The sequence below is a fragment of the Annulohypoxylon truncatum genome (assembly GCF_022578515.1).
Source record: "Annulohypoxylon truncatum strain CBS 140777 unplaced genomic scaffold F4807scaffold_44, whole genome shotgun sequence".
Taxonomy (NCBI): domain Eukaryota; kingdom Fungi; phylum Ascomycota; class Sordariomycetes; order Xylariales; family Hypoxylaceae; genus Annulohypoxylon; species Annulohypoxylon truncatum.
In genome coordinates, this window is record NW_025953830.1 from 266308 (window position 1) to 289773 (window position 23466).

A 23466-nucleotide genomic window follows, 5' to 3' on the forward strand; every position below is an offset into this window, starting at 1 on the left:
CTGACCTGGTCCTCGGTTCATTAGATACGTGCTGTATATTGCTTTTTCGTCCCGACTAGACAGGATGAGGTTCGAAAAGACCAGGATTAAGCATGCCGCGTATCTCGAGACGCGCTTTGTAACTATGAGATAAAGTACATCGTAAAGCTAAGAAAAGAACTAAGTGTACATAGGTAGTCGGCACGTTGGTTTTTTCTCACTTTGAAGCCTTCTCGGTTGGCGATCTGTTCACAGCCCCCCTCCCCCTCCAGTCCAGGAAAAGTGCTAGTAATCTGGGATAAGAAATACTTGTGTGTTCAATTTCAAGGGCCTAGGGTTTAGGGCATTCAGATACTGGGATATATCCAATCGCTTGTTTTACCATGAGCATGATCAAAGAACTCGAGTGAGACGGCAATTCGCGGCCTCAGTACTAACACTGATACACTACGGAGTCACATAGTCTTGAAAGTAGTCACTAGGTCGAAGTGCAACATCTAGTGCTAGATTCCATGGCCACTCTTAGGAGAGTGAGTAAGCGGAGGTCACGCAAACTTGACCTACCAGAAACTTCGAGTACTTGTCCAGATACCCTAGTATCTAGGAACCGAGAACCGCTCTCTCTATATAAGCGTCAACTCGCCTCTCCCCCAGCCTCCTCAGGGTGTACCATACCAGCGAGCTCTTCGGATGTGGAGAGTTGTCACCACGGCGTATCCGAGAGTCCTATGAAGGATGGTGAGGAAGAGGAGGAAGTTGGGCATAGATCCCTAAAACAGATGGTGAGACTCCAAACTTTAGAAACCTACGTTGTCAAGCATGATTGATTAATGTATGACTAGTCGGAGCCTTCTACAAGCTCTCCCTCGCCCCAAGTTCTATGTCCAGCAGTGTCCGAGCCATCCGCCGATTCGAAACACCTCACACTCTCGGAGAAGGTAAAACTTCTCAAGATTTGTTGCAACTATGGATCCCGGTTCCTTCACTGTCCCACTTCAGGAAAACATGCCGAGGAGGAAGTCTGGACTCCTATCATGGAGGAGTTTTCAACTACGGTTCGCTCCGGTGTCTTTACTAAATATTCCGATGTAAGGAAAGTGGCTAGCAAGACTTGCAGGAATCGCCGCAAGAATACCAAAGAAAATGTGCCGCCTCAGAGGCGGTCTCGCATGGGAGATTTAGATACGTGGATCGACCGATGGGTACGAATTTGGAAATGTCGCGATCTAGTCGTCAATATAGCCAATGCACACCAGTCAATGCGTGAGACGCTCGGGGAAAAGAAGTTCAAGCGAATATTTCATCATAGGATGGATGGTAACGAAATGCCTCAAGATCTTGGCAGGCTCACCTTAACACCTCCGCTATGGAAAGCGATCCAGAAGCGGATTCGTACGGAGGAACGGTCGCTTGGAAGTCGTCACGTATCCTTGTTCCCTGGGGAGGATGAATCGGATTGGACAGACGAAGAAGAAACAGAAGATGACACGATGGAGGAAGCAGACGACGAGGGACCGCCTATAAAATCCATCGAAGAGGAATTTCAAAACTCTTCCTCAGAAGCTCCGGAGGGCATAGTAACAACTCCTAATCGAGAAGCCGATATGGAGCTAGAGTTTCCGGATCCGACTCCACGCACCCAGGCAAGGCTTGATGAATTCGAACGGGGTTACGCCACTGTACTAAAGGAAGAGCAAGGGAGGACAGGCAAGCAACTGTCTGTCACTGGCTTAGCACATAAGAGACACGAGGAAGAACAACAAGCTTCTGCGTCTTCTTCAAGACTGGAAGAAGCTCTCGCGGGTGGAGCTACGCAACCGCAACTAGAAGAGAAAGGACCAACAACTCCTAAATTTCTCGCCTTGGCTTCGAACTCCGGTGAAGTCGAGGACAAAGAGCGTGATGGTTCAACGGGCTTATTCGTCGAGAGATCAACGCCAGTTCCTGGCGCGGCTGACGTGCAACGAAGTGCTGGTACTAGTGCTAGTCGGTTCCAACGCCTCGAACCTGGCACCTATTGCCCTAACAAGGACGTCCAGGTAGGCTTCCATGGTCGGCAAATAGCCCTGGCAGGTCTGAATGATACTGCTGCGCAAGACTATCGCCAAGTTATATATGCAAAAATCGACGTTAGCGGCCGGGTCCGTTTACAACTGCGAGCCCATAATTTACACGGGAAAGAAGTGCCCTCCGACTTCCGCCTCAACGTAACTGTATCCCTTTCTCGCAAGCACAGGGATATCGTCTATCTACCCAAGTTTCATAGTATGTCCTATGACGAAGTGCGGCGGGAAGTGGCACGCCAGAGTCTGCTTCCTGCTAATCAGCGTATTTGCCATGACTGGGTTCCAACACCGATGGCGGAGAACTATGATAGGCAGGAAGATGAGCCGATGTCAGTATCAAAAAGTCGGGGAAAGGAGTCGCGTAAGGGTGTGGATGTAGACGGTGACGCAGAAAATACGAGGAGGAAGGCCAGTTCGGGGGAGATGGAAGAGAACGAAACTGCTACTTCGAGTTCCCAGGGCAGCGATCCACAGGCGTCCACCCGCAACGGTAAATTGAGCCTTAGGATAACCCCTAATGTCTCCGCGCCAACAGAGATGCGGAGATTTGCTCTGTCCGAGCTTCCCGCAAAACAGTCTGCGGAAGATTATTCCGTGAAGGCGATCGGAGGCCAGTCTGACCTATCGAACCACAAGCATCAAGAGACGAAACTAAATAGGACGGGCACACCTGATCTCCTGAGAAAGTTCCTCGCAGGCGAGGCCAGAAAGCAGCAAAAACCATTGGCGCCACATAGGATTCCACACCACAGTTCGCCTCCAAGGAGGCTGAACCCTCAGGGACGGACATCCAACAAGAGCAGGATCACCCCCTCGAGGTTTTATGGAGCAGAGTCTTCGGGACACAATATTGCCCAGGGCGGCCGACAAATATCAGAACCTCCGGAGCAGTCAAACCTTTCACGTCAACTCATATCAGGTTTCGACAGCGAGGTCGACTCATCTAAGCGCAATATGACCTCACCGAAAGTGAACCATGAAACAATGCACATTTCGCTTGCGCAGGACTATTCTGACAATGACAGTCTCCCAGAAGTCGAGGAATTGCATAGGAGGCGCATGCAGGCAGCCAAGGTGCCAACTTCGCCGCAGAATACCAGACGGCATCGAGATTTTAGAGATCCTAAGTCAGGCATAGCTGACAAAGCAGTGGATGCGCATGCGTCTCGTTATCAAGGTTCTGACCACCCCTCGTCACAAAGAGATGCACCTACACGTCATCGCGAAAACATGCGTGGTTTGTTAGAGGGAACGAACGAGAACCATCATAAGCCGGCGAATGATGAGCCACAGCGCCAAGGAGATAAAGTCATCACACCCTCTAGCTCACACTCAAAGAAGCGTGGGAGATGCCAGTCTATAAAAAACTTGTCATCAAACTCACTAAGCGATCCTTGCAAAGGATCGTTCAGACCTCCTACCGCGCCCAAAGCTCTATGTGTTATCACATCAGCTAGCAACGAGCATTTTGCAAAGAGGCAGAGACCTCTGGCACCATCCGGCCACGTACAAACTCCCGTACCAGCACCTGATCTGACAAAGTACGGCCTGAAACCCTTTTGGCGGCCGAGTACAAAACCAGCCGGTCAGAGCAACGACGTCCCTGAAAAGCATGGGCACCCAAGTGTCGGGCCTCTGGAAAAAGGCAAAGGGAAGGCAATTCAACCCCATACCCAGAACAAGCACTTCGCATCCGACTTACGATCGTCGAATGGAAACGGCTATACGTCCAAGTGGAAAACGGGCGCGAAAAATATTACACCATCTCATCGCTTCAACCCATACGGACAACCCGGTGGTTCTTCCGGTCCTGCTACATCACAGAATCGCCGGAAAAACAGCGGCAGAGGGAAGCGAGACCGTTACAGGGGGAAGGATCATCACGACCGAGCTGGTGGCGGTAGTCATAGTATTAATAGGTTTATGAGGGAGGTGACGACGGACACGGTAGATTTCGAAAATTTCAGCCCGGAGAGGAAATGGGACTTCTTGCACCGCGAGATATCTCGAATGAAAGAGACGCTTAGGAAGATAGACAGAGACTGATCCGCCATCAGGTTGATGGCATTGTACACGGCCTCGTCCTAGCATGACTTGGCAGCAGCGACACGAGCGACACAAGTGACGGATTCATGCTTCAATGCTTGTATCCTCGGTTCGAACGCCACTCGGGCTCTGTCATAAGCATCTCCAACGCCACACCCACGGGATAGATTGCGAATACCTAGGTAACTACCTAGGTACAGTAAGCTATATTTCGAGATGCTACGCGACGACTCGGGACGTGCTGTAGCATCGGTACTATGAGCTCAGATACGTGTATGCTATGAGGTCGTTTTGCGTCAACTTCAAAGTGACATGATGGGATGGATATCCCACGACGCTGTATTGACGTTGGAAGAGGGAAATATGGGGAGGGAGAGCACCAATTCACATGTGAGACGAAGAAGAACAAACCTCGGAATTAGGTAGTACAAGCGTACATAGAAATTCCTTGGTGTTTTTCAATCGGGATCTATTTTAGACAAACGGAGAGACAGCGAGCTGTGACGTGATAGGAGAATCCTTTTCCGAGTCAGGAGTCGCATCTAACCCTCCTTTTTGATGGCTGATACTTCAAGTTAACACTTGCTAAAGACATGAAAATCCGCTACTAGTTATAGTTTAACCAAATATTTCTTAGGTCATACATACATGTACACATTTTATTTAGATACTAATACACAGAAAGCGAAATAGGCAGTAAACAATAATAGAAAAATGAAAATTTATTCGTGTGCCTCCTAGTAGATGTGAGAATGTGAGGCATGAGGTCGTTAAGAGCGGGATGTTGCCGCACGTGGATTAGCGGATTGGCAAGAATTATCGAGGCTCAGAACTTAGAAGCGTAAGGGGTGGATTAAGGTTACAAGGATCTGCTTTTCTCAACAATTGATCAATTTGGTAGGATAAGATCCTAGGCGATCCCCAACAGAAAAAAAAAGACAAGCAGTACAAGGGTCCCAGATGAGCGGGGAGAAAACCCCATTCCTAGGCCAGACAGGCTAGACAACTAACGTCCATACCAAATCGGGGAATCCGCCCCCCTGAATAAACCCTGCGGTCCACGATTCGGGGACATGGAAAATCCAGGGGCATGTGAACGCTAAATATGAGAAACCGATATTACCTAGGTACAATGTATGTATGCAACATCGAATAATGCGGAGAAGGGGCTCGAATCGGGAAAACGTTTCTCGCTTCTCGTGAATGGGAGACATCGACGTTATCTGATCCGTCCGATCTGTCAATCTATCTGGTGTCCAACCTTGCTATCAAAAATTCCAGTCTTCAAAGGGCTAGCTGGAACATGTCGGGGTTTGAAACTGCTTTTCATATAACCTACGTAGATGTGAGATGAGATGTGAGACCTGTAGATATCGTATATGTCACTACAGATGTGTATACAGATGTATTTATCTCAAGTGAGATAAGCGTCGATCAACAAGCGGATCCCGCCTTTGGATACTGAGCCCTACATAGTACATAATACCCAACCTGAATCGAACCCGGAAATAGGAGCCGTTATCCTACGTACCTGTCCCCTGAAGTTGCTCTTATCCGATATGTATGTACTTACAGGGAGTTCTGGAAGTTCTAGGCAAGGCAAGCCGCCTTTAATGACTCTCTCGCCACTTGTCATGAGCCTATTTGATTCCCCCTAGGGTAGGAGGTTCGCGTGGCGCACTGTCGATGCCGTTTACGTATCATGTCTCGCACGACGAGCCGCCGGTCGTCGCTGGATGCTTGAATTGGTCGAACGATGGCCTGTCTGATGACATACGATGGCGATGGCTTGCTCTTGCTTCGACCTAGGTATGTAAGTCTCTGCACCCAACCGTAGGCAAGGGGGCTTGCCTTCGTTCTTGTGGAGGGGAAGAAACAAGCAATATGTAGACGGCTTCGTCAGTCGTTGCGGTTTGTCCATTGCTGAAAAGCCAATTGGGATCTTTTAATAGGCTGATCACGAAAATCCAGCCAGCCAGTAACCTCTTGGCAAGCCCCAAAATGAAAGAGCTGTATACGGTATTACCTACGGGGAAAGCCTACTAAAGTGTGTGATCTTCATGTGGTGCTAGGTCTAGCCTTGCTGATGAGAGAACCCACATGAATATATTCGGTTTTCGACGAACCATCATGAAGGGCGGTGAGAGGTAGAATTATTTACCAACAAAACCAATTATTTATTTTCCAGTATCATACATGTAAGTACGTAGTTGGTATGTATGAAGTACTTACGTATGTTGATAGTTGGAGAGGTAGCCTTAGGCAATATTTAATCTTTTTGAAAAAAAAGTTATTATCCTGTATTTTTTTTTTCTTTCCATACTGCGTGTAATAGTGTCGTATCTTGGGACCTAAGTAGATACATAGCCGTAACATCGTTATATGGGTAGAATCTTGATAAAGGGTGCTCATGCATGTACTAACGTCAAACCCTGAATTGGACTAGGTACCGTAACTTGTGGGCGGAAGCACGCTAAATACGGCGGGGTCATACCTTAATGCCACACAGGGGCCTGCATGATGTACACCGTCAGTACTGTATGCCATGTAAAATGATGCGCAGAAGTAGCTCTATGAGAAGCCATAGAGGATAAATACTTAAAGGTCTTCTTAGCACAGGCTGCAGTACATTCTCAGTACATATAGTTTGGCGTGCGCCTACCTCTTCAAGGTTGGACACGGTTTCTTAGCACATTCAAGATATCGAGGTATTGATGTAACGGCTTAAGCGACTTGAACTTTTTTTTTGGTCTTCGTTTTCTTCCCCGGTATATGCATCGTATATTCCGTAGACATAATAAAATACATATGTGATGAGTACATATTTCTTATTTTGCATATGTAATGAAACGAACCAACCATATAATGTTATTTTTTTGTCTCTACCCTTATTATAAAGTAACCACCGTAGCACCGCTTTGATCAGATCCCTCTAATCCTACCACTTCGTTTTGGTCTCTTAATTGACTGGTTTCCTTCCGCCTCGAAGCGATCTTCTCGGTGCTGTGCTGCCGTGTAATTTCGCCGCCGGCCTCAACAAGTCGGTAACTCGAACGCCTCGAAGTTTAAAAACATCAGGGGCAAGCCAGTCTTTGCATAAGTAGCCTAAGTAGTAGGTGTCGTCGTCAGCAAGACTACTTGAGGTGGCTTTCCATTAAGAGAACCTGTCTACACGGACGAGTGCCGCTCCTCTTCCCCTCGTCAAGACTGAATCGAGCCATTGAATTTGTTGGGATACGTCTTGGGCAACTCGCAACTACGACAAGAGGAGGATAAGAAATTGTAGCCGCCCAGATTACAATTTTCGTCCCCCATTATGGCTTCTACCGTCGCCACTGGCGTTCCGCGCCAGAATCCCGCCCTTCGGCGGACCATCACGTCCACCACAGCCGACACGGATGTCTCCTCGCCTTCTACGGCAATGGGTTCCCCAATTGACTCTCCTAGGCCATCCGCATCTTCTACTTCACTCTCCTCGATGTCTTCTATCGAACCCAGCACTAATTCGTACGGCAAATTGATCGACACCTACGGGAACGAGTTCGAGATTCCGGACTATACCATCAAGGACATTCACGACGCCATCCCCAAACACTGCTTCGAGCGATCCGCGGTCAAAGGTCTGTACTATGTCTTCCGTGACATCGTCCAGCTGGCAACCGTCTTCTACATCTTCCACACCTATCTAAGTCCGGAAAATGTCCCTTATACTCCGGCTCGTGTTGCCCTATGGGGTCTGTACACCTTCATCCAGGGCCTCTCCGGCACAGGTATCTGGGTGTTGGCTCACGAATGTGGTCACCAGTCCTTCAGCACTTCCAAGGTTCTGAACGATACCGTGGGTTGGATCCTGCATTCCTCTCTTCTGGTGCCTTATTTCAGTTGGAAGATCTCACACGGCAAGCACCACAAGGCAACCGGCCACATGGAGCGAGACATGGTCTTCGTTCCTAGGACTCGCGAGGAGAGGGCTAGTCGCGTCGGGAAGCTAGTTCACGAACTTGGAGAATTGGGTGAGGAGACACCTATCGTCACTTTCCTCAATCTCCTCGGACAGCAACTTATCGGTTGGCCCAACTACCTCTTAACCAACATCACCGGGCACAATTGTCACGAACGCCAGAGAGAGGGCCGCGGAAAGGGCAAGAAGAACGGCTGGTTCAGCGGCGTCAACCACTTCAACCCCTCAAGTCCCCTCTTCGAGGCTAAGGACGCTAAGTTGATCGTGTTAAGCGACATTGGTTTGGCCATCACCATCTCCGTCCTAGTGCTCCTCGGCAACAAGTACGGCTGGGACAACCTCCTGGTCTGGTATTTCCTGCCCTATCTCTGGGTCAACCACTGGCTTGGTAAGTTACCCACCCTTGAACGACGACCGGTTTGTATCGACCGTGCGCTAACTGTCGCGTAGTTGCTATCACCTTCTTGCAGCACACCGACCCATCTCTGCCCCACTACAAACCCGAGTCGTGGAACTACGTTCGTGGCGCCGCCGCGACGATCGACCGGGAATTTGGCTTTATCGGCCGCCAGCTGATGCACGGCATTATCGAGACCCACGTCCTTCACCACTACGTTTCCACCATCCCCTTCTATAACGCCGACGAGGCTAGCGATGCTATTAGGAAGGTTATGGGCCGCCACTACCGTTCAGACACTAGGGACGGCTCTTTCGGTTTCATCAAGGCCATGTGGCGTTCCGCGAGGATGTGCCAGTGGGTCGAGCCGAGCGAGGGGGCCAAAGGCGAAGGTCAAGGTGTCCTGTTCTTCAGAAATACCAACGGCCTGGGCACAAACCCTATGAAGATGAGCCCCCCTTAAGAGGGTTATGAAGCGAAAGTAGCCGCTCGCATCGAAGACCATCGTTGTGTCGAATATCGGCCGGCAGCGAATGCTCAAATGGCAGCGATGGCCAGCTTTGGATAGCGTGCCTAAGAACAGGACGCGCTGAACGGCATAGCGCTTGGCTGGAGCAGCCTCGATCTAGGATTTGCTTAGTTGAGTTAACTGGTAACTTGCAATAGACCGGAGTCGATAGTCTCTCAGAGCGAACCCCGTATTTTTTGGCGTTTGCAAGAAAAGAAGTGATCAAAAGGAAAGGGGAGTATCATAGAAAAAACGGGGACAAATCAGGGATCCAAGAGCGAAATGAAATAGACATAGACTAGATAACTAGCCATGGTGATGAATGTACGCTTTGAACAATGTTTATGCCGTGTCCTACCACGTGGAAGTTCTATAGAATAGATGTATACCGATGCAATGAAATACAAACAACGTAGGAAACAACATTATATCGTATAGACGGTCTAAGGGGAAGTCTCGAAAAAGAGAGATGTATGGGGAGGTCCAGTAGAGACAAGCTGGAAATGGTGAATACCTACATTCCGGCCGATCCGTGGTCTGATCTGACCGCGCAGTGAGAGGTAGGTAACCATACAGGTATTCATTTTATTTGGAGGCCAAACAGAAGAGAGGGGCTCTTCGCGAATCACATCGCCAAATCGCCAAACTCCGAAGAAGCCCCCCGCATTCGATCGTACGTAGATTTATGACACGGAGTTATAGTAATCGATGCAACTCCCCGCCTTATGAGATCTAGGTCACTGCGTGTGGTATAGGTAGGTATCTTACCTTGCAATGCTATGTATCTTATTGCTATTACTATCGTGAATCTTTCAGGCACGTTTTTATGAATTTGGAGAAAGGCATATCCATTTACATGTTTAACATGAGAATGGACTTGGTCATTAGAGGAAACGACACATAGGTATATTACAAGTTCCATATCCGAAATGGTGGGGACAATATTCATCAGACAATCGCATTAGCCCTGTATCACTTAGCTATTGTTCCATAGACACATAACTTTTCCGCGAGGTAGCTGCCCAAGCTTAAAGTCGTGGAACTCATCTGAGAAGTTTACAACCATATTACGTACAGCTAAGCTACCCTCCCAGTCACTTGTCCGCACAGTTTGTGAACCATACAGCAGCAGCCACTATGATCGCCAGGTCGTTATAAACAATTAGGACGTCCATACAAGAATTGCCAACGGAGCCATACATCGACCTCATCTCTTCCAACCTCGATTTGCCGTGGCGACAACCTCAATCTTGCTTGACTTAAAACCCCCTCTTACTATCTTACTCAGCCTCAGAACTAGTGGGTCTCGACGAAGCCGGAGGTGTTATTGTCGACTGGCTGTTCCCTTTGATATCTTTACTAACGCCATTGCCAACAACATGATCAACATGTTGCTGTGCGCTGTTGCGTCTCTGCTGCTTCTGTTTGTGACGCCTCTGACGCCGCTTTCTCCGGCGGTAACTTGGGCACGCCATTTTGGCACGGCTCTGATTATTGTCCATCTTCTGTTTCTTTCTTGGGGGAGATTCATCGGCTACAAGAGAGCCCAGATCAGAAACGTTGCGTTTTCGACGCTTCCTACCATTGCCACGTCTAACGCCGTTCCCTTCCTTCTTAGAGGCCGTGGAAAGGTTAGACACGGGATTGGGCACGGCCATATTTGAAAATATTGGGCTCGACTTGTCAGGGACATTGATATCCAAATCCGGAGAAGTTGGCTTTTCTGTGTCCTTCAGAGACTCTTGTGCCGACCGCGTAGCTATGGATTTAAACGACGACTTAGGTACACTCGTTACTATGTCGGCTTCGCTGGCTTCCGTGACGCTGGTCAGCCATCTAGGGGATTGACGTAGCACATAGTCAAGGGTTTGCTCCGCATCCGGGTCGTTAGACTCCATATCCATTCTCGAAGTGGCCTCGTTAATCTCCTTGAAGCTTTTTGGAGATAGCGTAGATCGGACCTCCGGGGTAGAAGAGACCACTTCGTATTCGTCCTGCTCCTCTGTCGACAAGCCCGGTACTTCAACCACGATATTAGTCCTGGAAGAGTCTTTCTTGGACTGGCTTGAGGATTCGGGTCCGGTACGCGCGCTTACTCGCTTAGTACCGTGGGTAAATTTATTTAATTCCACTGTAGACGGTGAAATGCTTGTTAATGATCTAGTCGTTCGTCTTCCAGCGATCCCACCTAAGATATGCGCAGCGTCGACGTGCTCTGGAGTAAAATACGCACCCTGGGTCGGCGGTACCTCCGAGGGTCGCGTGGGGGGTTTGGGTGAGATATGGGCAGGAATTCCCGAACTCGATTCACTACTGCTAGAGTCGTCCAACTCGTCGACTTTATTTAACGGGGGTGTAATATCGGCTCGTCGATTCGCAGGACTTGAGCTGATTAGCTTCGCCAACTCCTGGTTCGATGGTGGCGCGCAATCGTTGATTAACTGTTGCGTAATAAGAGTAGAAGTCGTCTCAGACTCTGCAGACGGTGGGGACGGGGCATCTTGGGGGGCAGTACTGGGTGCGAGATAGGCGGGAAATTTTCCTCGAATTCTACTGCTGACCGGTTTAGAAAGATCGTTTCTTGGTTGGGTGTCGACGCTATTGCCAGATCCGCCAGCAAGCACGTACTGTTTCGTTCTCTCCGTACGCTCAGCCCGTTCTACGACCTTGTTGTTAAGAACAACTCGCGGGCTCGCCTTTTCCGTCACATTTTGTGATGTGTTTGAGGACGAAGATTCATGATGCCATCTTCCCTTTGAATCCTTAACCGGGGATTGTTCAACATGTGTCGATGTTGCGTCTTCATGGATGTCGGATGTAATTTGTCCAGTACTAACTTCTTCATAATCCGAGTCCCCCTCGTCGGATATATAGTCATTTTCGGAATCCGCCCAACGCAAATTCCATCGAAGCTCAGCCGTCTTCTCAGCCTCGGCGACTGCCTCGTCGTCTGGTTCTCTGCATCCAGGTATATAACCTCCAGCTCCAGGACCATCCAAAATCCAACCCTTGAACGGCCCATTGGCGAGCCAGACACTACCGTCTCTGCCGGGCATAAACTCGGTCTCATACCTTTCCATCCACGAGCGAGGACTCCACCGGGGTTTCTTTGCGGAGTCAGATGGTTGGGCTACGACGGATTCTTCACCATCAGCTTTTCTATCTTGGCTCGACTGTATAGTCGTATTTGAATCTACTTGTTCATTCATCTCGTCTTCGGATGCTTGCGAACTAGATGCATCGGAGAAGGCGTCACGCACGCGTTTAGAGTAGCCCCGACCGAATTTGGGCGGCCTGATTGGTAACTGGGGCGATGATCCTCGCTCCCGCGCCATGGGTACTAATCTGTCGATAGGCGTGAACGAAGCCTGCGGCTGAGAATGAGATGTGCTACGGAGTGTTCGGGTGGGATTTGGTCGCGGCGACTTTGAATCTTCTACAGGTGGCGGCGACGTTATGGTTGTCGATCCTGGAAACGAAGGTAAATCACTGTCTTGGTCCTCACTTGATGATTTCTCGTCGACTGAAGGTTGAAATTCGTCATCAGAATATTCAGCTTCCTTGAAGAATGATTCAGGGATAGATTTGTCGTTTGCTGCTATCATATTAATAAATGTGCACGAAGATGTAGTTGAGCGTGGATGCAAACCTTTCTTCTCAAACCTGACTTTCATAATCTTCTTCACATCATCGATAGCCGCTCTATGGGAGCTCGGGTTCTCCGAATCTACAGTGCGTCTACCCGCCTGCCCAGATCTTTTCGACCTAATTTGCGCTGGATTTTGTTTCGGGCTACTACCGATGCTGGCTCTCAGGCCGTTTTTGGTCGAGCTCGTCTTCTCCAACGTCTGCGTCGTGCGTTTAGGCTTGCCAATAAATTTTAGATGGCTGTTGACTGAATGGGAAGAGCGCTTCCCCATCGCCTTAGTGGTTGGATTCACAGGAGTTGATACTTGATCTGAATCCCCCCGGCGAGATTGAGGTGAAGAGCCAGTTAATGAAATAACCTCAGCGATTTTAGGGGTCCTAGACGGAGTGTGCGGGGAAGGAGCTGAGCCGCCCGCTGTGGTTGAGCGAGGGCGAAGTGACTTTGCGGGTGAACGCTCGATTTCATCGCTGGAGTCATCTACCGTGATCATAGTAGAATTTCTTGCAATCTGTGGTGGTATGGGGTGTCTAACATTTGATTTGTGTTTGGGTGTAGGATGACCTGACGGCTCGTTGCTCGAGGAGTCAACCGAGATGATCTGAGCGCCTCGAGGGATTGGTGCCGGAGTACGTGACCGGATGTGACGACCTTCTCCTATAACACTAGTTTTCTGAGAGGGTACTAGGGGAGTAGGCGATTTGGTAGCAGCTTCTACTAGTGCCGATGAAAATAAGGTCCCACGTCTCATTCGAAGAGGTACGCTGTTCGCCCGCGTCTGTTTCGAAGGATTGGTTGTTTTACCTTCATCGGCAACTGATGTAAGTTTTCTCCCTCGAAGATCGTCATCCTCACTGTCGGACGGTATATGGTACGGGTCCTGCCGGCCACTACGAGGAGTCTGATCATAGGTACTCAGTGCGGAAGACGGGTTCTTAGTCTTAGGAATAACTTCCTTAGTACAAGTCTTAGGGATCTGGAGACGACTCCTATTATGTGTCGAACTTGGCGCTTTTGCGGCTGCCGGAGTTGAAGATCGAGTAGTTGCTGTTGCACTATGACTTCTGGTTGCCTGAGATGGGGTAGTCCCGGATTGAAACTTAGACGATTCTTTAATGGCTGGCCGACTCTCTGATCGGTTCCTAGCCAAACCCTTCACGGCAGGCATCGACTTCGGATTAGGGGTTTGCGGTGGTTTCGTCTCGATGTCTTTTGTAGTAGGTTTGGTCGAAGTCGAGGAAGAGTCGACCTGAGCAACATGATTTCTTCTCGACTTATCTAACCTCCCCGGCTTCTTGGAACCAGTAGGCATGTTGGCGAGGTCATATCACACGCCGTATCCTAACTCGAAAGCCGTTCAGTGAGCACGGAAGAGTGGGGGCCCTTTGGGCCACAGGACGAATATTGAGACAGGAGAACAACTTATAAAATGGGAAACCAGCTGGAAAACGAGTAAATAGGACTGGGAAATAGTCACTCAGGGTAATAGATTGAACCGATGAGTAGAGATCAAGATATTGAGGTGGCTCATGCGTTTATAGGCTGACAGAATAAGGGAGAAAAAACAGTCATATATCTTAGCAGGAAGTGCTCTGAGCCTTGAAGAACTTGGTTTCTGGGTGAGTGGTGATATCCACACGATTAGATGTAGAGGCTCCAGATTCGAGTAACTGGTTAAGTTGAGAATTAGGGGTGGAGTGAAGTGAAGTGAAGTGACATGTGGTATGTGGTGGAGGTAAAAGTAAAGGTGAAGGTGAAGCAGAAGCAGGAAGTGCATGTGGTGACGGGTGTTGTACCTCAGGTAACTCAGGAAGGCACAATGGACATGCTCAAGGTTAAAGGTTGATGATGGGAAGTATGATTAGGTAGTTTTCGCTCTCGCTCTTGGTACTCAGATTCGCACATGCATGCCAGTCACCTTGTTGCTTGACTGATACGCCCATGCATGTGCTGCTTTTCGATTATCTCCTCGTATAGTTATCATAGGTATTTAATCACTATGCCGACGGACGTCAAGCAGCTCCATCACACTAGGTATCCAGTGATAGAAACAATGAGCGTCTTCAGTGGCGGTTGAACTCGGCAGCTACCAGGTAATTCTCCATAGAAACCGCTTGACTCTCGGAGAGTACCAAGTTGGGCCGGGTTAAGATGGGCATAACGTCAAGGACCGTAGAGTAAGAGACGGAGAAAAAGAAAGGAGATTACCAAGGCTTTACAATTCATTCTTATCATCCATACATGTATAACTGATGTGCAGTGCAAAAGTACAGAATCACGGACTTCGCGGGCTGCAATCACATATGCACAGTGTGCGTCGAGGTTCTAGGTCGTTTCCAGAGAATGACAGGTCATATCAATGTAAAAGGGAAATACAGGGGTCCCAGGGTCCCGGGAGCCCGGCTCTTATGTCTTGTCCAGTTATATTCACTTCTGAGTGGGGGGGGCTGGGGTATTATGCCTCTCTTAAACTGAAATTACGGGCGATGGAAAAAGAAAACGCGTGAAGGAATTATACGATTATGTAACCTATTTTATTACCTAGTAGGAGGTAGGTTGGTGGACATACCAGCAGACAGGTAGGTACCATGTACAGTGTATCTGTTTAATACCTCTTTTAGGTATACATATATGTACCTACATGCATGTGAACCATTCCCTTGTCGAATAAGGCGTCATAATTTTTATACGATCCGTCTCACTGGGACAGTACGACCCCCACTGTCTTGCGTTCACTTCAAGTTACAATTAACTACCTAGGTACCTAAACATCACGCATTCACATATCGTAGCAAAGTAGAATTGGGTTCTATAGAGCTCATCATCATTCATTAGCTGCTACTTAGATACTGCTTAGCTACGCGCTCAAGGGTCATAGGGGTGTCCTTGGCTTGAAGTACTCCTTGAAGCTATCCAATTCCTCCAGGTTCAATTTGTAAATGACCGTACAGCATATAATCAGCAAGTTTGGGAAACGCCGAGTCCAGAAACTCAGATATCCGTCAGGCAAAGGTCCAACCATCTTTTTGAGAGGCTCGCTCATGTCTCCGTAATGGAACCGTTTGTTTCTAAGCGCCCGTAGTAAATCTAGAAGCCTGGAGCCTGTATATTTTCGTTGCTTGCCGAGGCTCTCTACGAACTCCTTCGGTAGAAGTTTAAGAAAGTCACCCCGGCACACTTGGGGCGCGCACGACTCCAGCGTCATCAGCGCCTCGGATGGCGGGTCACGGGGCTCGAGTTCAAAGTGATCCGATACGTCGCAGAGGAAGGCCAGCCTTTCCTTCGGCGACCAGAAGAAAGGGTGGGACATGACGTCCTTAGCCGAAGGCCGGGCTCTAGGGTCAGCTCGAAGCATCGTCTCGATCAATGCTTTGGCTTCGTGGGCGAAGTCGCCCAACACGTCGAGAGGTTTGAGGTTAAACTGGCCTTTTCGTATGTTGACTTCTCGCATGTAGCGATCGCCGCAGTCGAAAGGATGCAGTCCCTTGGTGAGCACGTAGAAGAAGACGAGACCGAGACTGAAAATATCGATCGCGCGAGTGGCGCGGCGGTTGGGCATCACGTCGGCACTGACCAGCTGGCTTGAATCGCTGTGCGTGCTAGCCATGGACATTGTCGAGCTTTCCCGCGCGTCGTCATCGAGGAGAAGCTCGGGAGCACGCCAGCCCGAGGTACCGGCGGCGTGAGCCGTAGTCGCGCCAAAAGACGACTGCCCGCCTTCGAGCTTCTTGCATAATCCAAAGTCAGACACGAGAAGCCGCGGCTTCCCGTCTCTTCCCATGGTAACCAAGATATTCTGCGGCTTCAGATCACGATGGACGATGCGAAGGTCGTGAAGAAATCCCAGACCATGCGCGATCTGCAGGAGGACTCGAGGTAAATCCATCTCGCCGGCCTGGGCAAGATCTCGATACATGGCCGGCTTCTCGACGATGTCTGATAGGGAAGCCTGGCAAAGCTCCAGCGCAATATACAAGAAACTGTCATTCTTCGACATAGCGAAGTATCGGATTACTACGCACCGGGTTAGCAATGATACGCGAAGACACGCAAAGACATAAAGGGGTAATAAATAATAACCGGCCTCGTACCGTTAGGGTGATGGTCACTCTCCAGCAATAACTGGGTCTCCTGAGATGCGATATCCCAGAACTGGGTGAGCATACGCTTGACCGCGACGTCTCGCCCATGGAACTTTCCGGCGAAGACAACAGTACCGTTGCTACCCATCCCGAGCTGCTCATCCTGGTTGACCTCAATACCATCTATCTTGACGATGGGACTGCTCACGTCCTCCGGGTTGTTGCTCATCGTCGTGATGTTCGGCTCCAGCTTAGACGGCATGCCGACGTTCTGAAGACCGGGGATCCCCTCTCCAGCATCCGAGATCTTTTCCCCCGGAGTTTCGGACGAGTCGCGTTGTTTCTTCGCCCCTTTCCGATGCTTGACGCCGCCTCTCCGACCGCGATGCGCTTTCTTCTTCTTCTCCGGAGACTCTCCCTCGGTCTGCTGCTGGTCACGATCCCCTTCTAGGTCCGTCGGTTCAACTTCCGCGACAGATACGGTAGGGGGGGCGAGTTTATCAACGTTCTTCACCTCGACCGACGTCGGCTCATCCTGCTTCTCGCCCGCAACCGGGTCAGGCGTATGAGCCTTATCGAGAACGACCTCCCGGGGCGGGCTAGTGCTAGAATCCGTCGAGGGCACATATGTTAGGTCATCAAGATACTCCTTCGGTTTGACGACCCGTCTAATCCATCTGACAAGGTCTTTGTAGTATCGAAATAAGAGATAGACGAGAACGGGAAAGAGGACAGGGTTCATAAAAAAATCGACCGTCTTATCGGCGGCATATTGGGGAAGAGCGATGACCGTGTTCATGACGCCCGGAGACTCGGTCTCCGCATCAGGAAACGGGCTCGGCACCGCCGACTCGTTGTCGTCGTTGTCGGATTCCGGCGGGAAAGGGTGGGAGGGGAGGCTCGCCGGCAAAGTCGGCGGCCACTGCGAAACGCTCCTTGCATTTCCGAGCACGTGCGTACCAACCAACGCCTTGTTTATCCAAAGCGCGTCGAGATCATCCCAAGAAATGTCGTCTTCCCACCTGTTCACACGACCAAGCTTAGCCGCGGGGGCATCGACGATCAGAGGGTACGACCAGCCAGACATAGCGTACCAGCTTCCGGTTTCGGTCTGGTTGAGGAAGACGCTATGACTTCGGGCGCGGGCGGAGTCCTCATCTCGGGTGGGGGGAATCGGCTGGGGGAGTAGAACGAGTTCGGGATTGCTGCCGTGCGGAGCATCCTGCGGCCTAGCGATGTCGAAGACACGGGCGACCGGAACGGAGAATTGGAGGGCAAACGACGTGACTCCCGCGGGATAGGCGAGCGCATAGACCTTGCCGTCATGCTGGCTAGTAAAGTAACGGTTGTCCTGAGTGGCGCGGTACTGCTGGTGCAGGTCATTGTCAAAGTTGTTCGGACCCCACTCGGCATATTTGAGCGTGGCAATCTCGCTGCCATCGTCCGAGCGGTGTATGGTGACGATGTACTCCGTCCGGCCAAGCGTGATGGTGCCGCTGTCGCTACATTCCTCGCTGTCCGCGTCGACGAAGCGCCCATTCGGAGGAAAGCAGGTGGCGCTCTGGTCAACCTGGGAGCCGGCCTGCCCAAACCACTTGAGCACGCGTCCGGTAGCGGCATCTAGCGTGATCATGGTAGTCTTCTTGTGGCCGGTGTAAACTACGGGCGGGTTCTGGACAGCGTAAGATCCGAATTCCTCCACCAACTGCTTCATAGTTAAGCCCGTGCTCATCAGACCACTACCAAAGCCTGACGGCGTCCATACGTAAAGGGCACCATTATGAGTGGGCTCTACGGCCCAGACGTAATCATCGAGGGGATGACGTTCACGGTTTCCACGCCCGTCGTTCACGGAACTGTTGGGGCGATGATGAATGGTTTCGACGATAGGCTGCTCAACTTGGAGGTGCCAGCGCTCGTCGCCGGATTCGCGGTTGACAGCGTAAAGATGTCCATCGACGGTCGCCAGAAGAATGTAGTCTTCTACTTCCCATCTCTCCAGACTCCGCGCAGTCTGCGGCGTGGAAAGCCCAGCGCCGGCTAGCAGGCTGGGCAGATGTCTTGGAGAATTTGGTGCTCGAACGGGCGGAGCCGGAGCCAAAGTCGCGAGGGCGCTCGCATCGTTAGGAATAGGTACATTTCCGAACCGCTTTCTATCGGTGTTGACAATGTTCCTGCGGCCGATGGCTGAGTTCTCGTGCGCGCTACGTGGTTTAGAGGAGGGTGCGGCGGCAGCGGGAGTCGCGGCAAGGTTGCCCACGACTCGCTCAGTACCGAAGGCGGGTTCGTGTCGGAGACCGGAAACGTCTCGGCCGTGGACGGCATGTTTATTCACGGCTACTTTGTCATCGTAGTCGTTTAGGATGTTGGCAACGGGAGCTCGCTCCGGGGGTGACTGCTGCCGATGTTGTTGTTGCTGCTGCTGCTGAGCATCTACAAGCTGAAGCCAGGGAAGGAGGAAAACGGCTAAGGCGAGCAGAACCTTCCGCTGCTGAGCGACGAGCCGTCCCTCGCCAGGAGGCCGTCGCAGCATATTGAAGACGTCAACGCGGAGTGGTCGAAAGGAGTATTCAGACGGAAGAGGAGTGACGAGAGTTAATGAAACGATCGTCGGATCACATCAAGACGAGAAAAGAGAGCGGCGGTAACTCGACGGAATAAAGAAGGACTCGAAGTAAGAGCAATGTCGAGATTGCGGTAGAGTTATGATGGACGATATCTTAATGCTAAGACGTAACTAAATCTGTGAAAGGATGGAAGATTCTATCGAGCGGGGTGCCGGGAGGGAGAGATGGATCTAAATGATAAAACTACCTCCTAATGTACAGGAAAGGCAGATGAAGTAGGTAGGGCCGAGTACTCGAGATAAATTGTAGAGTTGAGGCAATCAACGGGTTCGCAATTGTCAACGAGGCGTAGTACGTAGCGAGCAACTTCCAGGCAAAAGCAACTGAAACGCAGTCGTAAGCAGGGTGGAATCGCAGGAATTTGTCTCGATAGATCGGTTCGAGGGCAGGGTGAGTCGAGGTCGCTTAGTCTTCCTAGTCGAACGAAGAACGACCAGAAAGGGGATCCACGTAATCTTAGTCACGAACTGTTAAGCTAGAATCACGATAACCAGCGTCGGTAAAAAAAGGTCTCCGATTAAAATTGTTAAGTGGTAACGCTGAGAAGGATTAAAACAAGGAATCAAGCAATAAAGATGTATTTTCGCTTTCTTTCTGCCTTTACCCCGCTACATAAATCAGATGGGGCATACGGGAAATAAAGATGAAGGAGAGATGGCAGAAAAGATGGCAGAAAAGATGGAATCAAGAAGGTTGGTGTATGAATTTCTAAAATGTGAGAGAATTTTTCATTTTTTCGTGATGCGATGTGGTGAGACGAGTCCGCCCGGCAGAAGCGGTTAGACTCTATTTGTACATGTCGTTTCGTTGCAGCTTCCAAGGTTCCTGTGCCTTGTGAGACATAAGCCCTCTCGATTGCCAGATTCGATGCCTGGCAGCCTGGGTGGGATCTCGTTTCTCGTTTCTCGTTAGGAGGGCACGGCTGGCACGGATAAAATGGCTATTATTGTGGACGTATTCATATGATGTGGACTTAATGTGTTATGTAGCCTTGTACGCATGTACGCATCTAAATTTAATGCAGGGGCGCTTGGTAATACAGACATTACAGACATTTGTGCAGTCGCGGAGCATCAGACCTTACCTGAACGGGAATAACGGGGATTCGATCTGACACCAATTGAGACCAACCAGCTGTTGGAACTTCTTGCCATCTGGCATTATGTAACCGGGGAAGTCTGACAAAGTCATCGGCACTTTCCTCATTTGAAGTGCAAATAATAAGGGCAGTAAGAGCTGTAGAGTCAGACATTCGGTAATCATTATAAACTTTGGAAACTTGGATCATGGAATAGTGATTTCATCACATCATGTTCGAATAATCCAATAAACTCCAGGAATATTCAATCGCTTCGTCGCTTCATCGATTATGTTTTTCATTTCTGTTCCACTCATTTTTACATAAGTTCTGGGGACTTGCATAACATTCATTAAGGGGTACCCAAATATAATTACGGATGTCCGTCAAAATCTATCACCATTATTGTTATCTTCCATAATGACCCAAGTTCATACAAACTGGGCAAATCTACTAAGTGCCTAGCAATTCAGAAGCTGGTATTCTTGATATTCCTTTACTAACCCCAAATTGACCCCAGTGTCGATTTGAAAGGCTGAAAGGTAAGGATATCGTATTGAACTAATGGAAGGTACCCGTCTCTATAACCATACATCTAAAGATGAACTCCTCCCTTTATGTTCAGAGACGTAAACTCCCTGCGCTTTCGACGGGTACCCTTTCTGAGCTGTCCAGCGAGTGCGCAGAAGGCTCCCGCGACCTCGCCTTAGCATCGTCGTGTTCAATCTCAACCACGACTGTCGTGACCGTATCCATCTGAATCCCAGTTTCAGCCTGCTCTGTAATGCCTCTTAAAGACTCCTGGCTCCCACCTCTTCGGCCGCCATTCCAGCGGCCTGCTCCATGCGTAGAACGGCCGTCTCTTCCACCCCGTCTCATCAGTCGGTTGAGCCTATCGAATCCCCGAGCAGCACTCCTCGGTATCCTAGGTTGGTGTTTGTCCTCGACATCACTCCCATGAACCCCTCCCTGCACCCATACCATGTTCCCATACTTCCTCCAGTACGGCGTCCTCATAAACGCGAAGGTCTCTAGGCCCGTGTTCTCGGAGTCCGGGGGAGCGTTGAAAATAATGGAATGCCGGGTCGTCGAAAACAGAAGCACGTCCAACCAACCATTAGAAGCTATCATGGCGCCCGCCAAGCAAAAGTATGCTACGCTCACATCTTTCCCAGTCATAGTCGCAATACGACCCAAAGCCAAGGGCGCCGTGCAAAGCACGTATATGAGCGGATAGATGAGGAATGCCGGACGGTGATCCGACGGGTGCGTTCGAGCGGACGCGCCGTTCTGCCCAGACCTAGCAGTCGTCGATGGTCGGCGACGCGAATGGGATCGACACAATACTTTTCGCCCCCGAAGAGAGATGAAGACGAGAGTATATAGGATGCTAGTCACCATGATCGAAACAAAGATCCACAAGTAGTGAAGCCAGAGACGGAGATTTTCGTACCTGACACTCACCCAACACCTTGAGCAGATGTTAGCCACAGCAGCATCGAACTTGCAAACACTAAGCACAATAACGGAGATGAAATAAAGTATTCGGGATCGATTACTACTCACCAAGCTACCGCCCTCACGTAGAATCCGCCAGCCTCCTTTCCATTGTTAGTCGCGGCCACCCCAGTGACAGCCATGACATAGACAAATAACCAGAGACCAGCTATTGCAAGATGGAGCGCCCAGTGCGGCGGCCTATAGCCTTTCACAACGCTGAGATAGGTGTGGACGGAAATGGCACAAATAAAACAGCTCGCAGACAGATCTCCCGTCGACACGAACCAGCCTTGAGCCCAACAGCTCGGGCTGCCGACGATAATCTCGTTTTCCCGGATCCACGGTATGTTCAGCGCAAACGCGGTGGCCTGATGCATGTCTGCGAGCAACAGGTTGTATACGAGGACAAGAAACTGGTTCGGCCGTCGTCGTCCCGGCCCTCGCCGTTGCCGCACGTGCTCCTCCGACCCCTGGGGGATAGCGCTCTTGGATATCCCGAAGTTCCTCTGAGCTAGGCCCAACGATAGGTCATTAGCCGGCGTCTGGCGACCGTCATCTTTTGTTTCGGGCGTCCGCAGGCGCCATATTATTAATTTATACGTCAAGTACAGGAATAATGCCGACGTCGAGACGAGGGAGACGATGCCACAGACGGCGACAGCGATAAGTCCGTGGCGATGACTATTCTGTAGAGGCGAAAGAGTGTCGCTAGCGGGATCCAGCGGGCCGTAGCCATCACCATAAGCCATACCTCTCCATACGTTTTCCTTGAACGGAAGGATTTGATGGTAGAGTGAACCCGAAGGCGATCCTTCACTTCAGTCTTGTTTCCCAAGCTGCTCGAGCATCTACATGAAGTGAGAGATGTGGGAAAGTGCATACTATAAGGTCAGCTAGTTCCAGGGAAGGATACCGGGGTGAGGTCGCGTGAAAAGCGTTTCGTCCGCACCTTTCCCTTTTTAACGGGCTACGAGAACGACAAGACGGACTAGACGTAGGTTATCTTTCATGCTACCGCTCGCTAAGGTTATATGAAGACCGGCCCGGAGGCACAGCTAATGCCATACTAAACTAGTATAGAGAAGCTCGTGCGGATGCTCCACTAAGCATATACTAATATTTTAGTATAATATCTATCCTTAAAAGACACACACTTTGCGTAGTACTGCGTGTCGCTGTCTTAAGGTTTATAATACAGAAAAAATAATGTTTAAACCATACATGCTTGCTCTGTTGATCTTGTTACATGTTACCTACCTAAACACTTCATCGTATGCGTAGCCCAGATACTAGCCACGGAGAAACTAGAATTAATCCAACGGACGAGTAATTTAACAAGGTGACTTCATAGTTCCACGTCTCCTCCATTTTTCGAACAGGTTCATCCACGTTTGTGGTTTTCAATCAGGCCCATTAGGTACCCATGCTTGATTATTACCTATATAGAACGAGGATAGATATAATATGTAAGAGGAAGGTGCATTTATACTACAGCAATCAGGTTTCATACCAAGAGAAATTTCGGACCGTAATACGTTTTCTTTACGTTCGGGTCTTGGCCACATTTCAGCTCACG

At 49.9% G+C, this 23466-nt stretch overlaps 6 protein-coding genes across 6 annotated transcripts; 2 read left to right on the top strand and 4 right to left on the bottom strand.

Moving 5' to 3' along the window:
• Positions 1-491: 491 nt before the first annotated feature.
• On the top strand, positions 492-4091 carry F4807DRAFT_454091 (uncharacterized protein; the record flags this gene model as incomplete). Its single annotated transcript, XM_048000537.1, has 4 exons — positions 492-717; positions 759-791; positions 871-2018; positions 3318-4091. 4 exons carry the CDS (start codon positions 492-494, stop codon positions 4089-4091), a joined length of 2181 nt encoding a protein of 726 aa, XP_047849877.1.
• Positions 4092-6798: 2707 nt separating this feature from the next.
• On the top strand, positions 6799-9634 carry F4807DRAFT_443745 (fatty acid desaturase-domain-containing protein). The gene is made up of 2 exons (XM_047999578.1): positions 6799-8440; positions 8503-9634. Exons 1-2 carry the CDS (start codon positions 7408-7410, stop codon positions 8910-8912), a joined length of 1443 nt encoding a protein of 480 aa, XP_047849878.1. The 5' UTR covers positions 6799-7407; the 3' UTR covers positions 8913-9634.
• A 437-nt stretch (positions 9635-10071) lies between these two features.
• F4807DRAFT_289472 (uncharacterized protein) lies at positions 10072-13997 on the bottom strand. Its single transcript, XM_047994786.1, has 2 exons — positions 12607-13997; positions 10072-12552 (listed from the first exon to the last, which is right to left on the bottom strand). Exons 1-2 carry the CDS (start codon positions 13913-13915, stop codon positions 10238-10240), a joined length of 3624 nt encoding a protein of 1207 aa, XP_047849879.1. The 5' UTR covers positions 13916-13997; the 3' UTR covers positions 10072-10237.
• F4807DRAFT_289471 (uncharacterized protein) lies at positions 13998-14573 on the bottom strand. The gene has a single exon (XM_047994785.1). The coding sequence runs from the start codon at positions 14378-14380 to the stop codon at positions 14081-14083; it is 300 nt and encodes a 99-aa protein (XP_047849880.1). The 5' UTR covers positions 14381-14573; the 3' UTR covers positions 13998-14080.
• An 832-nt stretch (positions 14574-15405) lies between these two features.
• Positions 15406-19575, bottom strand: F4807DRAFT_289501 (uncharacterized protein). Its single transcript, XM_047994787.1, has 2 exons — positions 16695-19575; positions 15406-16617 (listed from the first exon to the last, which is right to left on the bottom strand). The coding sequence occupies exons 1-2, from the start codon at positions 19216-19218 to the stop codon at positions 15476-15478; spliced, it is 3666 nt and encodes a 1221-aa protein (XP_047849881.1). The 5' UTR covers positions 19219-19575; the 3' UTR covers positions 15406-15475.
• A 1001-nt stretch (positions 19576-20576) lies between these two features.
• On the bottom strand, positions 20577-23327 carry F4807DRAFT_443751 (G protein-coupled glucose receptor regulating Gpa2-domain-containing protein). The gene is made up of 2 exons (XM_047999579.1): positions 21957-23327; positions 20577-21861 (listed from the first exon to the last, which is right to left on the bottom strand). The coding sequence occupies exons 1-2, from the start codon at positions 22637-22639 to the stop codon at positions 21012-21014; spliced, it is 1533 nt and encodes a 510-aa protein (XP_047849882.1). The 5' UTR covers positions 22640-23327; the 3' UTR covers positions 20577-21011.
• Positions 23328-23466: the final 139 nt, after the last annotated feature.

Coding starts and splice junctions, on each gene's coding strand:
- F4807DRAFT_443745 (XM_047999578.1), top strand. CDS start 7,408: ATGGCTTCTACCGTCGCCACTGGCGTTCCGCGCCAGAATCCCGCCCTT. Junction 8,441..8,502: donor CTGGGTCAACCACTGGCTTG/GTAAGTTACCCA, acceptor ACTGTCGCGTAG/TTGCTATCACCTTCTTGCAG.
- F4807DRAFT_289472 (XM_047994786.1), bottom strand. CDS start 13,915: ATGCCTACTGGTTCCAAGAAGCCGGGGAGGTTAGATAAGTCGAGAAGA. Junction 12,553..12,606: donor AGTCAGGTTTGAGAAGAAAG/GTTTGCATCCAC, acceptor ATATGATAGCAG/CAAACGACAAATCTATCCCT.
- F4807DRAFT_443751 (XM_047999579.1), bottom strand. CDS start 22,639: ATGGCTTATGGTGATGGCTACGGCCCGCTGGATCCCGCTAGCGACACT. Junction 21,862..21,956: donor TACGTGAGGGCGGTAGCTTG/GTGAGTAGTAAT, acceptor CATCTGCTCAAG/GTGTTGGGTGAGTGTCAGGT.
- F4807DRAFT_289501 (XM_047994787.1), bottom strand. CDS start 19,218: ATGCTGCGACGGCCTCCTGGCGAGGGACGGCTCGTCGCTCAGCAGCGG. Junction 16,618..16,694: donor GAGTGACCATCACCCTAACG/GTACGAGGCCGG, acceptor CCCGGTGCGTAG/TAATCCGATACTTCGCTATG.
- F4807DRAFT_289471 (XM_047994785.1), bottom strand. CDS start 14,380: ATGCACTTCCTGCTTCTGCTTCACCTTCACCTTTACTTTTACCTCCAC.